We start from the raw sequence: 17,130 nt of genomic DNA on the forward strand, positions 1-17,130 counted from the left end.
AGCAGAAGTCGAGAGGTTCGCACCTGAGAGAGTAGAACTGAGATTTCTGTCTTGGGGAACATGGCGAAGTTCCACACTGACAACACACTGAACGCTAAGACCATAAACTTTCTTCCGAAAACACGGCCAGTGACTTTACATAATCCTCCAGGTAAGAGACTGGAAGAGTCTTTCGCCCAAGAGGAAAAGCCTGAAGAGACTGACATCAGTGGTTCCCCAAGGAAGCAACCCAGTTACATCACGCTCACATCACAGTTGATGATGATAAGCTCCTTCGTGTGCACAAAGCTTCCCATCAGCTTTCAGTGCCCCTTTTATACATGAAGAGTATGAGCTTGATCAAACATTTGAGGAAAGTAATATGAAATGCAGAAGTTGACACAAACAGAAAAAAGCACCTTGGAGAAAACAGAAGGTGTATAGAAAGAAGACAGTATCAACAATCTATCATTAATATCCTCAAAGAGATAAAGAAAACACTGATATTGGACTTATTGATAATTTTTTGGGTTTTGTTTGGTTTTAGAAAAACTTTACAGAACTAGAAGATAAACCTGAATAATAATAATAATAATAAAAAACTCAAAAGATAAAAGCTCATACATCTCCCAGAAAGTTGAGAAAAAAACCCCCAAAGAGATGGATAATAGAAGGGAAAAGATAAGAAAATTAGAATGCCTGTTCAGGACATCTACATTCATAACCAGAGTTGAACAAAAAGAACAGAGGAAAATGGAAAGGAACACATCAAGGAGATACTTGAGGAAAATTCCCTAGAAATGAACATTTGTTTCCAGATAAAAATGACCAAGGGCCCAGCCCATACATAAAATTCATCCAACAAACTGAGCGCCTATAGTCTACTAGATAACCATCCTGGGTGTTAGGGAACTAACAGCAGTGAACTAACAGACAAAATTTCTGCTCTCATAAAGCTGATATTCTAGAAGGCTAAAGCATATAATTAATAAATAAGCAAAATACATGGACTGTCAATGGTAAGTGCTAAGGAGAAACATCGTTTAGAGAAGGAGATAAAATATGCCAGGGAAGGAAGGTGCTATTTTAAATAGGTTGAGAGGTAATGTCTCACTGACAAGGTAACATCTGAGCAGAGAGCTGAGAGAGGGGGAAAATGAGCAAACCAAGAAACAGGAAGATGTGGGATCCAGGAAGGAGGATTCACCATAAAAGAGGCAAAGGGAATCACAGATGAAAGGTGAGGGATATCCCAAGATGAAAGCTGGCCTAGAGAACAACCAGTCCAGACTGGAAAAAGTCAGAGGGTTCTGAAGATACTTCTGTAGGTATCCTATCAGTTTCAAATTCTTGATGTGTTTCAGCTACTGAGAGATTTGTAAAACCCTAGAAAAGTGCAAGACTGAGTTAGTGATAAGTACATAGAAAACTAGCCAAATGGAGAAAAAAACAAAAATGCCAGTGATGGCATTAATTCAGCATGCTGTGACAGTAAGTGCAAATTGCATGTGCATTTTTAATGTTAACTGCTAACTCTCCTTCATGCTTAAAAAGCCATCTGTTTAATACTAATCTGCTCTAATCACTGAATGAGTGCATGAGTAATTCCAATTTGTAACTGCTTTGTAGTATCAAGATCAAATTTTTACAAGACAAGATCTAGCCCAATTCCATTCGTTAAAACATGCAGATTCTGTGAGCACACAATATATTTTATCTGGGCCTGGATACTTGATTTGGTTGGAGGTAGCCAAGGGACTCTCTTGATGTCAAAGGTGTCTACTAAGGCCTACATTATTTTAAGATGTAAAATCAACTACTTAAGTAACCAGCTTTTTATTCTTCCTAAACTACAAAACATCAAATCTGGAGGGAAATGCTTTGTTTCACCAATATTATAATAGTATTATAATAGTAACAGCAATTAAGGACAGATTAAATAAAATTTTTCTTATGAATTCTTTAAAGGTACAACTACAAAAATATTTCTACAACTTTTTGTAAGAGCTGGGATTGAAAAGCTCAGACACTGCTGGAAAGCACTTTCCCCAAATTCCTGGTGAATAGTCATATGGGCAGTGAGATGAATAAAATGTAAAATCATCTGAACCATCTTCAATAATCATCCAAATCCCTCATTTTACAAAAAGGCGTATTAAGGTCCAGAAAACAGAAGTGGTTTGCCCAAAGTCAGACTCTGAAATGGTAGCCAGGCTGATCTAGAATACAGGCCTCCTAATTCCATCCAGTACTCATCCAACTATTCTGGGCTGCCCTGATTGAAGGGAAACTTTAATTAAAAATGTAGGAGCCTTGTTTCATTGGCAGATCTAAACACTGTTCTGATACACTAATGGCCACTGAAAACGTTCCACAGCCCTTTCAATATACTTAAAATTGAACATGAACAACAAATTATTCTACTTTTACTCACTGGTTTAACAGCCATGAAAAATAAAGGAATGGGGATTCTTAATGTCTGTTTTCCTTAAAGTAGCAAATTTCCACTTACTAACCAGAAGCAGTTTAGAGAACTGTGTAGTATCCAAAATAAATACTCACTTCACAGCTCTGCCATCTGTTTGGAATATTTGGCCTTAACTTCTGTTCACAAACAACTTTTCTCATTTCTTCAACTGATGGATCAGAAGGTACAAGATCATAATAAGGCAGCTGGTAATCTTCATGAATTCCTACATTGGTAGAGAAAAAAAATCTATTTTGAAGGATTTACTCAGATCATGTCAGAGCATTCTTTGACCAGACAGAAAAAGAACAGCTGAGAGTCCTGTTACAGTGTCCCATTACTAAATCAGGTAAATGGAACACAGCTTACAGACTGCAGTCTCTCATCCACATCTCCATCAACAACCCACCTCCCTGAGTCAGTACTGAGCCCACACCTTGAAACTAAGTATTGCCATGGGATCAGCAAAGACTATTTTAATGATGGTTAACTATGAGCTGTGATGACCAGATTGACATTTTCTCCCAGAACCCTAATGCGCAAGAAATGAAACCTTTTATTCTACAAGTGCACAGCCTCTCAGTTGGTATGGGGATACACACACTCTATCACTAAGGTGTGAATCTTACAAGGCAAGCCTGAGGTGCAAGTCCCTTCCTCTACTTGTATCTGTCAATAACCTGTCCTATTTGCTACTCTACCCCTCACTGCCTCAAAACCCTGAGGCACTAGTCTGGTGAGCCTGGTCCTCAAGGATAAGAGACTATTTCTCAAGTAAACATTGAAAGTGCTCAGTCTAACACAAACTTACTTTAAAAAAGTAATGCAACGCAGTGTATATATTCTGTATATGTAATTTCCAGCTCTCAAGATTGAGAAAATAACCACAATCTCAGGGGGAAAAAAATCAGTCTGACTCAGGTACATGCTAGAAATAGCTTCCTGGGTGGCCTCTCAAGTAGTCATCCATTCTAAATATCTATATTGCAACATAACAAGGGGTTGGTTTCTGTTGCTTCCCAAAATCCAAGTGGAAATAGAAAAAAATTACACTGGAATAAAGCTGTGTATTAGGATAAAACTATACACTAGGATAAAGCATGTCATGTCATTTATCTCTTTCATTTTTTCTGGCACTCTCAGTGATCACCGGGTAAACAATTTCATTCAATAAAAAAGGCAATTCTTGAACCACTTGTTCATGACAAAATGTTGGGGGAGAGGAGAGAGATTTACCACCAATGGAACATCGGCGAGCTATTTCCCAGAATACTAGTCCCATTGCATAGATGTCAGCACGTTTGAAGGATTCAAAGTGTTTCATATTTATGGAATCATCTAGAACTTCAGGGGCCATGTACCTAAAAAAGAAGTCAGCATTTTATTATGTAATAGTGACATTACTTTTAAACTGTTTCATAAACTTCCTTTTACTCCTGGGTGGGGAGGTGGGGGGAGGGTCAATATTAATTTTGACCTTTTCCCCCTTTCACTATGCTTCTGCATAGTGAAATTTTTTTAAATTAAAAAAAATTTTTTTAATTAAAATTTTTTTTAATTAAAAAAAAATTTTTTTAATTGAAGTATAGTTGATTTACAATATTGTGTTAATCACTTTGCTATACAGCAGAAATTCAGTTATGCATATATATATTCTTATTTAAATATTCTTTCCCATTATGGTTTATCATAGTATATACTGCATATAGTTCTCTGTTCTATACAGTAGGACGTTGTTGTTTATCCATTCCACATATAATAGCTTACACCTGCTCACCCCAACCTCCTGCTCCATCCTTCTCCCAACCTCCTCCCCCTTGGCAACCACAAGTCTGTTCTCTTTGTCCCTGAATCTGTTTCTGTTTCATAGATAGGATTATTTGTCATATTTTAGATTCCACATATAAATGATATCATATGGTATTTGTCTTTCTGACTTGCTTCACTTAGTATGATAATCTCTAGTTGCATCCATGTTGCTGCAAATGGCATTATTTTGTTCTTTTGCAGTATTCCACTGTATCTATATACCACATCTTCATTATCCATTCATCTGTGGATGGCCATTTAGGTTGTTTCCATGTTTTGGCTATTGTAAATAGTGCTGGTATGAACACAGGGGTGCATGTATCTTTTTGGATTACAGTTTTTTCTGGATATATGCCCAGCAGTGGGATTGCTGGATCATATGATAATTCTGTTTTCAGTTTTCTCCATACTGTTCTCCATAGTGGCTGTACCAACGTACATTATTCCCACCAACAGTGGAGGGTTCCGTTTTCTCCACATGCTCTCCAGCATTTTTTATTTGTAGTTTTTAATGATGGCCATTCTGACTGGTGTGAGGCAGTACCTCACTGTAGTTTTGATTTGCATTTCTCTAATAATTAGTGAAATTGAGCATCTTTTCATGTGCCTATTGGCCATTTGTATTTCTTCCCTGGAGAAATGCACATTTAGGTCTTCTGCCCATTTTTCCATTGGGTTGTTTTGTTGTTGAGTTGTATGAGCTGTTTGTATATTTTGGAAATTAAGCCCTTGTCAGTCGCATCATTTGCAAATATTTTCTCCCACTCTGTAGCTTGTCTTTTCATTTTTTTAATGGTTCCTTTCCTGTGCAACGGCTTGGAAGTTTGACTAGGTCCCATTTGTTTGTTTTTATTTCTACTGCCTAGGGAGACTGACCTAAGAAAACACTGGTGTGATTTATGTCAGAGAATGTTTCGTCTGTGATCTCTTCAAGGAGTTTTTGGTGTAATGTCTTATGTTTAAGTCTTTAAGCCACTTTGAGTTTTATTTTTGTGTATGGTGAGAGGGTGTGTTCTAACTTTATCAATTTACATGCAGCTGTCCAACTTTTCCAACACCACTTGCTGAAGGAGAGTCTTTTTTCCATTGTATATTATTGTCTCCTTTGTCGAAGATTAATTGACTGTAGTGGTGTGGCTTTAACTCTGGGCTCTCTATTCTGTACCACTGATCCATATGTCTGTTTTTGTGCCAATACCATGCTGTTTTGATTACTGTAGCTTTGTAGTATTGTCTGAAGTCTGGGAGGGTTATGCTTCCTGCTTTGTTCTTTTTCTTCAGGATTGCTTTGACAATTCTGAGTCTTTTATGGTTCCATATAAATTTTAGGATTATTCTAGTTCTGTGAAAAACGTCATGAGTAATTTTGTAGGGATTGCATTAAATCTGTAGATTGCTTTGGGTAGTATGGCCATTTTAACAATATTCTTCCAATCCAAGTGCATGGAACATCTTTCCATTTCTTTGAATCATCTTCAGTTTCCTTTATTAATGTTTTAGAGTTCTCAAGTCTTTCACCTCCATGGGCAGGTTTATTCCTAAGCATTTTATTTTTTATTTTTTCACGGTACGCAGGCCTCTCACTGTTGTGGCCTTTCTCGTTGTGGAGCACAGGCTCCGGACGCGCAGGCTCAGTGGCCATGGCTCATGGGCCTAGCCGCCCTGCGGCATGTGGGATCCTCCTGGACTGGGGCATGAACCCGTGTCCCTTGCATCGGCAGGCGGACTCTCAACCACTGCACCACCAGGGAAGCCCCTAAGTATTTTATTTTTGAGGGTGCAATTTTGAAAGTTTTTTGTTTTTAACATTCCCTTCCTGATGTTTTATTGTTAGTGTAAAGAAATGCAACCGGTTTCTGTATGTTAATCTTGTATCCTGCTACCTTGCTGAATTCACTTCAGTTCTAGTAATCGATGTGTGGAGTCTTCAGGGTTTTCTATATGTAGAATCATGTCATCTGCATATAATGACAACTTTACCTCTTCCCTTCCAATTTGGATATCTTTTATTTCTTTTTCTTGTCTGATTGCTGTGGCTAGGACTACCAATACCAGGTTGAATAGAAGAGGTGAGAGTGGACATCCTTGTCTTGTTCCAGATTTTAGTGGGAAGGCTTTCAGCTTTTCACCACTGAGTATTATATTGGCTGTGGGTTTGTCATAAATAGCTTTTGTTATGTTCCCTCTGTACCCACATTGGTAAGAGGTTTTTTTTTTATCATGAATGGAATTTTGTCAAATGCTTTTTCTGAATCTATTGAGACAATCATGCAGTTTTTGTCTTTTCTTTTGTTCATGTGGTGTATCACACTGATTTGTGAATGTTGAACCATGCTTGTGAACTTGCAATGAATCCCACTTGGTCATGGTGTATGATCTTTTTTGTGTGTTTTGGATTCAGTCTGCTAATATTTTGTTGAGAATTTTTGCATCTATATTCATCAATGATATTGGCCTGTAATTTTCTTTTTTGCTGGTGTATTTGTCTGGTTTTGGTATCAGGGTGATGGTGGCTTCATAGAATGTCTTTGGGAGTGTTCTCTCCTCTTCAATTTTTGGAAGAGTTAGAAGGATCAATGTAAGTTCTTCTTTGTATGGTAGAATTCACCTGTGGAGCCATTTGGTCCTGGACTTTTGTTTGTAGGGAGTTTTTAAATTACAGATTGTTTCACCTCTAATGATCAGTCTGTTCAAATTATCTATTTTTTTATTGGAATGTAACTGCTTGACAATGTTGTGTTAGTTTCTGCTCTACAACAAAGTGAATCAGCTGTATGTACCAATTTCTTTTTGATTCAGTTTTGGTGGGCTGTATGTTTCTAGAAACTTGTCCATTTCTTCTAGGTTGTCAAATTTGTTGGCATTTAATTGTTCACAGTATTCCCTTATAGTTTTTTGTATTTCTGCAGTATCAGTCGTTATGTCTGTCTCCTTTTTCATTTACTTTATTTGGATTCTCTCTTTTCTTCTTGGTGAGCCTGGCCAGAGGTTTGTCAATTTTGATTATCCTTTCAAAGAACCAGCTCTTGGTTGTATTGTTTTTTCTATTTTTTAAAAAAATCTCTATTTTATTTAAAATCTCTTATTTTTCCCTCTGATCTTTATTACTTCCTTCTGCTCTCAGGTTTTGTTTGTTCTCCTTTTTTCTAATTCTTTTAAGTAGTAGGTTAGGATGTTTGAGATTTTTCTTGTTTTTTGAGCAAGGTCTGTATTGCTATGAACTTCTAAGAACTGCTTTTGCTGCCATCCCATAGATTTTGTATGGTTGTGTTTTGTCATCTGTCTCAAGGTATTTTTAAAAATATTTATTTTATTTATTCATTGTATTTATTTTGGCTGTGCTGGGTCTTAGCTGTGGCACGCAGGATCTTTAGTTGTGGCATGCAGACTTAGTTGCGGCTTGCGGACTTCTTAGTTACAGCATGCAGACTTCTTAGTTGCAGCATGCATGTGGGATCTAGTTTCCTGGCCAGGGATCGAACCCAGACCCCCTGCATTGGGAGTGTGGAGCCTTACCCATTGGACTACCAGAGAAGTCCCTCAAGGTATTTTAAAATTTCCCCTCTGATTTCATCATTGACCCATTGGTTTTTTAGTAGCATGCTGTTGAGTCTCCATGTAATCTTTTTTTTTCTCTCATTTCTTTTCTGTGGTTGATTTCTAGTTTCATGCTGCTGTGGTCAGAAAAGATGTTTGAGATAATTTCTATACTCTTAAATTTGTTGAGGCTTGTTTTATGCCCTAGTAATGTGGTCAATCCTAGAGAATGTTCCATGTGCACTTGAAAAGAATGTTTTGTTTTGTTTTTTTTTTTATGTATTTTTTATCTTTTATTTATTTATTTATTTGCAGTACGCGGGCCTCTCCCTTTTGTGGCCTCTCCCGTTGCGGAGCACAGGCTCCGGACGCGCAGGCTCAGCGGCCATGGCTCACGGGCCCAGCCGCTCCGCGGCATGTGGGATCTTCCCGGACCGGGGCGCGAACCCGTGTCCCCTGCATTGGCAGGCGGACTCTCAACCACTGCGCCACCAGGGAAGCCCTGTTTTTTTTTTAATGTCCTGAAAATGTCAATTAAGCCTAACTGTTCTATTGTGTCATTTAGGATCTCTGTTGTCTTATTGATTTTCTGTCTAGAAGATATGTCCATTGATGTGAATGGGGTGTTAAAGTCTCCTACTATTATTGTATTCCCGTCAGTTTCTCCCTTTATGTCTGTTAGTATTTGTTTTATGTATTTAGGTACTCCTATATTATTAGGTGCATATTATGTTGTCAAGTATAAAATCCTCTTCCTGTATCAATCCTTTTATCATATAGTGTCCTTCTCTTTCTTTACGGGCTTTGTTTGAAAGTCTATTTTGTCTGATATGAGTATCGCAACCTCCCCTTTCTTTTCATTTTCATTTGCATGAAATCTTTTTCCATCCCCTCACTTTCAATCTATGTGTGTCCTTTGCCCTAAAGTGGGTCTCTTGTAGGCAGCATATTGTAGGCTCTTGTTTTTTTCTATCAAATCTGCCACTCTTTTTTTCTATTTAAAAAATTTTATTTTATTCAAGTATTGTTGATTTACAATGTTGTGTTAATTTCTACTGTACAGCAAAGTGATTCAGATATACATATATATATATATTTTTTCATATTCTTTTCCATTATGGTTTACCACAGGATATTGAGAGATCTATTTTTTTGAGAGAGAGTATATTTTTATTATTTTTTAATTTTTTTATTTTATACTTGGGTATAGTTGATATACAATGTTGTGTTAGTTTCAGGTGTACAGCAAAGTTGTTCAGTTAATATATACACATATATCCATTCTTTTTCAGATTCTTTACCCATATAGGTTATCACAGAGTACTGAGTAGAGTTCCTTGTGCTACACAGCAGGTTCTTATTGATTATCTGTTTTATATATAGTATTGTGTATATGTTAATCCCAACCTCCTGATTTATCACTCCCCCCCACCTTTCCCCTTTGGTAACCATAAATTTGTTTTCTAAGTCTGTGAGTCTGTTTCTACTTTGTAAATAAGTTCATTTGTATCATTTTTTAAATTGCACATATAAGTGATATCATATGATATTTGTCTTTTTCTGTCTGACTTAGTATGATAATCTCTAGGTCCACCCATGTTGCTGCAAATGGCATTATTTCGTTCTTTTTAATGGCTAATGGTCCATTGTATGTGTGTGTGTGTATGTATATATACATATGTGTGTGTGTGTGTGAATACACACATACACACACACACACACACCCATCTTCTTTATCCATTCTTCTGTCAATGGACATTTAGACTGCTTCATGTCTTGGCTATTTTAAATAGTGCTGCAATGAACATTGGGATGCATGTATCTTTTTGAATCATGGTTTTCTTGGATATATGCCCAGGAGTGAGATTGCTGGATCATATAGTAGTTCTTTTTGAGTTTTTTTAGGGAACCTCCATACTGTTCTCCATGGTGGTTGTACCAATTTACATTCCCACCAGCAGTTGTAGGAGGGTTCCCTTTTCTCCACATCCTCTCCAGGATTTATGGTTTGTAGATTTTTTTGATGATGGCTATCCTGACTGGTGTGAGGTGATACCTCATTGTAGTTTTGATTTGCTTTTCTCTAATAATTAGCTGAGCATCTTTTCATGTGCCTCTTGGCCATGTGTATGTCTTCTTTGGAGAAATATCAATTTAGGTCTTCCACCCATTTTTTGATTGGGTTGCTTTTTTTGATAGTGAGCCATATGAGCTGTTTGTAAATTTTAGAGACTAAGCCCTGTCCATTGCATAGTTTGCAGATATTTTCTCTCATTCTGTGGTTGTTTTTTCGTTTTGTTTATGGGTTCCTTTGCTGTGCAGAAGCTTACCACTCTGTGTCTTTTGATTGGCGCATTTAGTCCATTGGCATTTAAGTAGCTATTGATAGATATGTTATTCATTGCCATTTTGACCTTGTTTTCCTGTTGATTTTATATTTCTTCTTTGTCCTTTTCTATTATTTTTCCTTTTGTGATTTGATGATTTTCTCTTGTATTATACTTACGTTCTCTTCTTTTTTGTTTCTGTCAATCTACTGTATGTTTTTGATTTGTGTTTACTCTGTTTCTGAAATATGTTAACCCTGTCCTATATCTACTTGCCTTAGACTGGTAGTCATACAGGCTCAAACACATCTAGGAAATGAAAAAAAAAAAAAAATCTACATTTTCTTACCCTCCTTCCCCACATTTTATGAGTTTGATGTCCTCTTTTACATCTTCATGTTCATCCTTTTGCTGTTCATTGTGGTTACCATCACTTTCACAGAATTTTTTTTTTTTTTAATCTGTGTGTGTACTGGCTTATTTAGGTAATTTGCTTTCCAACTGTGATTTTCTCTTCCCTATAGACTGTTACTCCTTTTCTATTTAGAGAAGACCTTTCAATATTCCCTTTAGGATAGCTTTAGTACTGCTGTATTCTTTTAGTTTTTTGCTTGTCTGAGAAATTCTTTCTCTCTCTTTCTATTCTCAATGATAATCTTGCTGGGTAGAGTATCCTAGGTTGCAGATTTTTCCCTTTCAGGACTTTGAATATATCTTGCTACTTCCTTCTGGCCTGCAACATTTCTGTAGAGAAATCAGCTGATAACTTTATGGGGGATCCCTTGTAATTAACTCTTTGTTTTTCTCTTGCTGCCTTTAGAATCCTCTCTTTTTGCCATTTTTATTATAATAGGTCGTCGTGTAGATCTGTTTGGGTTCACCCTGTTTGGGACCCTCTGTGCTTCCTGTACCTTGATATCTGTTTCCTTATTTAGGTTTGGGAAGTTTTCAGTCATAATTTCTTCAAATACATTTTCGATCCCCTTTTCTCTTTCTTCCCCTTCTGGAATCCCTATTATGCCTAGATTGGCATGCTTTATATTATCCCATAGGTCTCTTTTTTTCATTTGTCTGTCTGCCATCCTGATTGGGTGATTTCCATATTCTATCTTCCAGTTCACTTACTCGTTCTTCTCAATTATTTATTCTGCTATTCATTGCCTTTAGTTTTTATCTCAACAAGTGAGTTTTCTTCTAATTTTTCTTGGTTCCTCTTTATGGTTTCTAGTTCCTTTTTATAGTACTCTGCATTTCTGTTGATAGCCTTTCTTAATTCCTTCAGTATTTCCACTATTTCCTTTTTGAAATCAGTGTCCCCTAGACTGAAGAGGTCTGTTTCATTGTTTGTTCTTTCAGGGGAATTCTAATGGTCTTTTAACTGGGAGTGGTTCCTCTGCTTCTTCACTTTACTTGTATTTCTCTTATTCTGTGAGTTTAGGAGAAACAGTTATTGATGGTGATCTTGGAAGACTGTTTATATGTGGGGGTGTCCCTGTGTACCTTGTGTGGGTTTAATACTTTTGGTGCAGGGGCTGTTTTTAGTATGGATGCCTGTCACCTCTTTCCTCAGCATGTGCTGGCAGTTATCCCCTTGAAAGAGGGTGTGCAGATGTGGCGGCGGATGCCTGGTCCTGGGGTTGGTGGTGGTGGCAGCTCACGTGTGCCCCCAGAGCACATGAGGGGAGCAGAGGCAGCTCACGATCAATTGCTCCTGGAGCCTGGGGTGGGGTATGTATTGTGACTGCTTCAGGAGTTTGTGTAGGCTGTGTCCTGCTGCCTGAGAGCTCATGCCAGGAAAAAGGCTGTAATGGCAGGTCCCAACCCTCCCCTCATGCACTGCCCACACAATGGCACCTGGCCTCTAAGGCAGCCCAGGCTTCTTCTGTGTATAACCTCAGGTGCAGTCAGTTGCACCAGCCTCCAGCCCCTTCAGACTGTTTCTACACAGCCCACCCCTGTCCTCTCCCTGGGTCTGATCTCTGAAGCTCAAGCTTCCACACATAACTGAGATCATATTAGACTCAAGAAAAATATTAAATATCCCAATTGGTTTGCAAATTAATGATGTCAACCAAATCCCATGAAAAGCTGAAACAGCAATTTTATGCTATCTGCCTTATGATCTAAGTTTCCAATGACCCACAAGTAATAACTGACTATCCTAGGTGTCCTAATGTACACCACCTACTTGGATATGTACTATGTACCATATTTTAATCTAGAAGTCTTCTCACTAATACAGGATAAAAGGAAAGACAAAGACATACTCCAGGGAACAAAATAAAAGATAAAAATGAATGCCAGTTCTCCTATTGATACCACCTTGCACAGTTCTGAGGCTTCAAAAGTCCTAGGACTCACAAAAACCTGCAGCAACCACTGCCTGGAACACTGAGTCAAGAGATCTGAGAGTCCCTGTTGAATCCGTAAGTCACAAATATGACTGAGATAGAATATTGGCTCTATTCAAGTCCAAGGTAGCAGTTTAAAGATATGTGGTGGCAAATGCTGTGTGATACACAGAGCAAAGCCTTTTGGGTCAGAGAGGCCCAGGTTTAAATCTCGGCTCTTCAGCTTACCATCCATGAGGTTGGTTGGCCACATTACTTAACCTCCACAAGGTGGTTTCCTCATCTCTGAATTGAGGGTAGTGATACCTACCTAATTAGGTCCTTTGAGTACTCATAGACTCAACAAATATTTATTGAGGACTTACTATGTATTAGGCACAAATGGATGCTGGGAATACAAGGCTGCTCTCAAGCAGCTTATGATCCAATGGAATATACAGACAAATAAATGCACAGTTATAATGTGCTAAGTGCCTCAGTGGTCCAAGTTCAGCATGCAGTGAGGGCCCCTGCCAAGGACATCTAACAGTCCAGAAAAGGACTTCTATGAGCAAGGAAGACTAAGTACAAGCTAGGGAAATAAAAGCAGAAAGTATGCTCTAGGATACAGCACATGGGAAAGTTTGAAGAGAGAAAGGCATGTTTTCAGGAGATAAAAATTCTGAAAACAGTTGGGCTAACTACAGCACAACATTTGAAGAGAACAATAAATGATACACATAAAAGACCCATTAAAATGATTGGCACATAGTGGGTACCCCATAAACATTAGCTACTATTATGATAACTAATGGTAATATTTTCTGGAAAGGCCACCTTTCATCAGCAGTTACCTTTTTAAGTCAGGTAACCTTGGTTTCAGAGCAGGCAAGACCATGAGATCTTCTACCTGTGAGCAATCTAATAAAGTACAAGGTCGAGTTTCAGAAAAGATATATATCTAGAAATGAGAAGGAAAAGAAGTCAATTTCAGAACATATTAATCACTGTGTAGCCATAAGTATACCTTTTTGTTCCCACTCTGTGGTTTGGAGCAATGTCAATTGTATCTGTGGCCGAATCATGTCTTACTGCCAGTCCCAAGTCTGCAATACAGCAAGTTCCATTCTTCTTTACCAAGATATTCTTTGATTTCAAATCCCTATGAGCAATGGCTGGTTTTCCTAAAGAAAGAAAAAAATTAAACATGGTTGCTTAAAGGGTAATACCAATCACAAATCTCACCTTTAGGTTCAAAAGCTTCTCCTCCCATCCCAGTGTCGAAGCATTTCAACCCCCATCACCACAATACCTAGGCCATTACTAAACCACTTTAAGGGAATCATTACACAAAAAGTTGCTGAAATTACATTTCTTCAAAGAAAATGGATGATGCTCAAAAAATATCAGTCTAATACACAAAGACTGGGGGTTAAAGATACTAGTTTGTTGATACCCTATGAATTTTTTACAGGAATCCTAGTCACTGATATTCGAATTCAAGAACCAAGAATCTCAATCACTTCCTTTGTCTATCAACTGGAATATACTCACTAAATGTATAATACCTTAATACCACTAGAAAAAGTTGTACTATGCAGGGACTATGTATTTTAATCTATTTATTTAGTCTTCTCACTAAAATGAAAAAAAAATATTAAAAATAATTTAAAAATAATTAAAATTATTTAAAAATAATTAAAATTAAAAAGTAATAATTACAATGTGGAAAACTTGGAACCCTCAGAGACTGCTGATGGAAATGTAAAATAGTACAGGCACTTGGGAAAAAAAAGTCTGGCAGTTTCACAAATTTTTAGAGTAACTATATGATCCAGTAATTCCACTCCCAGGTATATATCCAAGAGAACTGGAAACATGTCCACACAAAAACCTGTACAACAATGTTCATAGCAGCATTATTCATAACAGCCCAAAGTGGAAACAACCCATATGTCCATCACTGATGAATGGATACCCAAAATGTGGTATATCCATACAATGAAATATTACTCAGCCATAAAAAAGAATGAATTGCTGATAAATGCTGCAGCATGGGTGAACCTTGAAAATACACTAAGAGAAAGAAGCCAGTCACAAAAGATCACATATTGTATGATTCCTTTTGTATGCTATGTCCAATCTATAGAGATGGAAAGTATATTAGAGGTTGCCTAAGGCTAAAGAGTTTGGGGGGAAATGGGGAATGACTGCTAAGAACTACAGGGTTCTTTTAAGATGATGAAAATGTTCTAAAACTGATTGTGGTGATAGCTGTACAACTCTGTGAATATACTAAAAACCACTGAATTGTATACCAAATGGGTAAATAACTCAATAAAGCTATTATAATCAACAATAATAAAATTTACAAAGATGGGGCTGGCTGAGATAGTAAAACAGCATGTGTGTTGTAAAGTTGGGAGTGGGGGAGCCATCAGGTAGCAAGTGGATAATCATTAGAGCAGAGAATATATTGGCATCTGATATCTTATATGGCACAAAAAGCAAAGCATAAAAATTTCATAAACTTAGTATTCAATTTTTCAACTGTAAAACTGTCTCATGCAGTCTCCTTATCCTAGGGTCAAATATAATTATTAGATAGCCAGATAACATTTATGGAGCGTGTTGATGTTTACAAAGCTTTTTCACATTTCATATGGTACTGCACATAAACTAAATTCCAAAATCAAGAGCCTCAAAAATCACAAGAAAGACTAAACACTACTACTTTTAAGAACTTACAAAAATATCAGTATTGTTACAATGACTGGAGAATCTCTGAACAAATTCCCAGATTCATAACTCCACCTTAGATTTTCAACAGAAAGGTAAAATATTCTCATCTAAAAACTCATTTTAAATATCTCCAATTAAGCTGACTTCTTGCAAAAATTTTCTGAACAGATATTAGATCCATGGGAATTTAAAAGCTTAAATAACAGGATTGCTTTGAGTTACCTTGGGTACCAACTATCTCCATGTGAAGATGGGCAAGTCCACTTGCTGTGGACAGAGCGAGTTTTATCATTCCTTCCACAGTAACTGTGTATCTGTTCAAGTAATCAAAAAGGGATCCATGCTCATGATAATCTGACACCAACCAGAGCTGAGTCCATGTACCATTGTCTGCCAAGTAGAATAACAATATTTCAGACGGGCTATAGAACATTTATGATTTATTCAAAAGTTATCATTTTTTACTCTCAATCCTGAATCACACAACTGCAATATGTTGGTACCTCAAATTTGTATATATTTCTTTCATATTTTCTTGTATTTCAGTTTTCTTATACTTTCATGTATGTATCCTTTAGATCCTTAAAGTAAGCCCCTTAATCTTGAGATAAGGCAAGGATAACTAATCCCATTCAAGAGAGGGAATCATAGTTAAAAAATGGTGATGTTGAGTCCACACAGATGGTAGCAGGGCTGGGATAATGCTTCGAGGAATGCCTGGTTCAAGTTAGGTGCCTGGTTCAGGTTAGGTGCTCAACGATTGTTTCTGGAACGGGGGAGGGAAACAAGGGAGGAGGGAGGGAAGAAGATGAGAAGTACCTGGAACCTAGTGTGGCTATAGTGGGAATGGAATATTATTGGAAACTGAAAGGGAGCTTAAATGAGAACTGCAAGCTTTAATGACAAACAGACTGTGTGTACCGTTCACAAAGAAGCCAGAAAAGATTACAATTCCAAGGTTTCCAGATTAGAAAAATATAAAAATAGTGGTATCACTGACACATGGGGAAGCTGAGACAGGAGCTAAAAATGTCATGAGGAGAAATGGCTAGGACTGAATCCAGTTTTACACAAGGTGATTTTGAACCTCAACAACTAGGAATATGTGTTCTTCCAAAAGTTCATTTGTAAGCCAGTACATGAATTGGAAATGTATGTTCCCATGAGAATCATGGTAACGGTTCTGGCTGGGCTTCTAGGCTAGGGTGGTCCACAAAAGCCAATTTAACCTAGGAGTAGCTGGCAAGTCATATATTTCACAAAATCATGAAAGCAAAAATATTACAACAATACTAGGAGGCAGGACAATTCAGTAAAAGATGCACACTTGGAGTCATTCTGACCTGGGTTGGAATCAGGGCCTGGCTGTCACTGACTACATAACCTCAGACAAGTTTCTTAACCAATGAGCCTTTGTTCCTTCTTTTACACAACAAGAATACCTTACTTTGCGAGACTACTAAGAAGATTTTAAAAATAGGATAATAGATTTTTTAAAAGCATTTAATACAATGCATGGCATGTAAGAACTTCCCCATTAGTTGTAAAACAAAAGAAAACCTGATTGACATAAAACAATTTCTATATTTTGAAGGTTGTTAATTGAAAGAAAGCAATTCTGATTAGAAAAGATTAAGGAATGAAATGTTTTCAGAAGATTCTGGAGGAGATTTCTGGGTATTTTCGAAAGGATTTAGATATTCATGATACTAGTTCTTTATCAACTTGTTTCTTCATAAACTTTGTAAACTGATTCTGTTCAAACTTATACCTTTCCTTGATACAGGTACATCACTAGCTTTATCTGCATGCTTATTAACCATACCTGAATTCAGAAAGGCTCACAAATACAAGAAATAAATAGGAACACAGCAAGATGGAAGAATGGGAGGTTTTCTGAGGTAAGTGACAAGAGAGGTGGAAGGAAGAAGGACATATT

General features: G+C 37.3%; 1 protein-coding gene across 2 annotated transcripts in view; it reads right to left on the minus strand.

Moving 5' to 3' along the window:
* TGFBR1 (transforming growth factor beta receptor 1) overlaps positions 1-17,130 on the minus strand; it is a 36,533-nt gene that overhangs the window by 4,784 nt on the left and 14,619 nt on the right. For both annotated transcript variants that reach the window (XM_024734416.1, XM_024734415.1), the window contains exons 5-8: positions 15,414-15,581; positions 13,477-13,633; positions 3,683-3,807; positions 2,542-2,672 (exon numbers count right to left, since the gene is read on the minus strand). In XM_024734416.1, coding sequence (XP_024590184.1) covers positions 2,542-2,672; positions 3,683-3,807; positions 13,477-13,633; positions 15,414-15,581 — 581 coding nt within the window. The remainder of the gene's footprint in view (positions 1-2,541; positions 2,673-3,682; positions 3,808-13,476; positions 13,634-15,413; positions 15,582-17,130) is intronic.

This window comes from Neophocaena asiaeorientalis, unplaced genomic scaffold, assembly GCF_003031525.2.
Source record: "Neophocaena asiaeorientalis asiaeorientalis breed wild unplaced genomic scaffold, Neophocaena_asiaeorientalis_V1.1 scaffold192, whole genome shotgun sequence".
Taxonomy (NCBI): domain Eukaryota; kingdom Metazoa; phylum Chordata; class Mammalia; order Artiodactyla; family Phocoenidae; genus Neophocaena; species Neophocaena asiaeorientalis.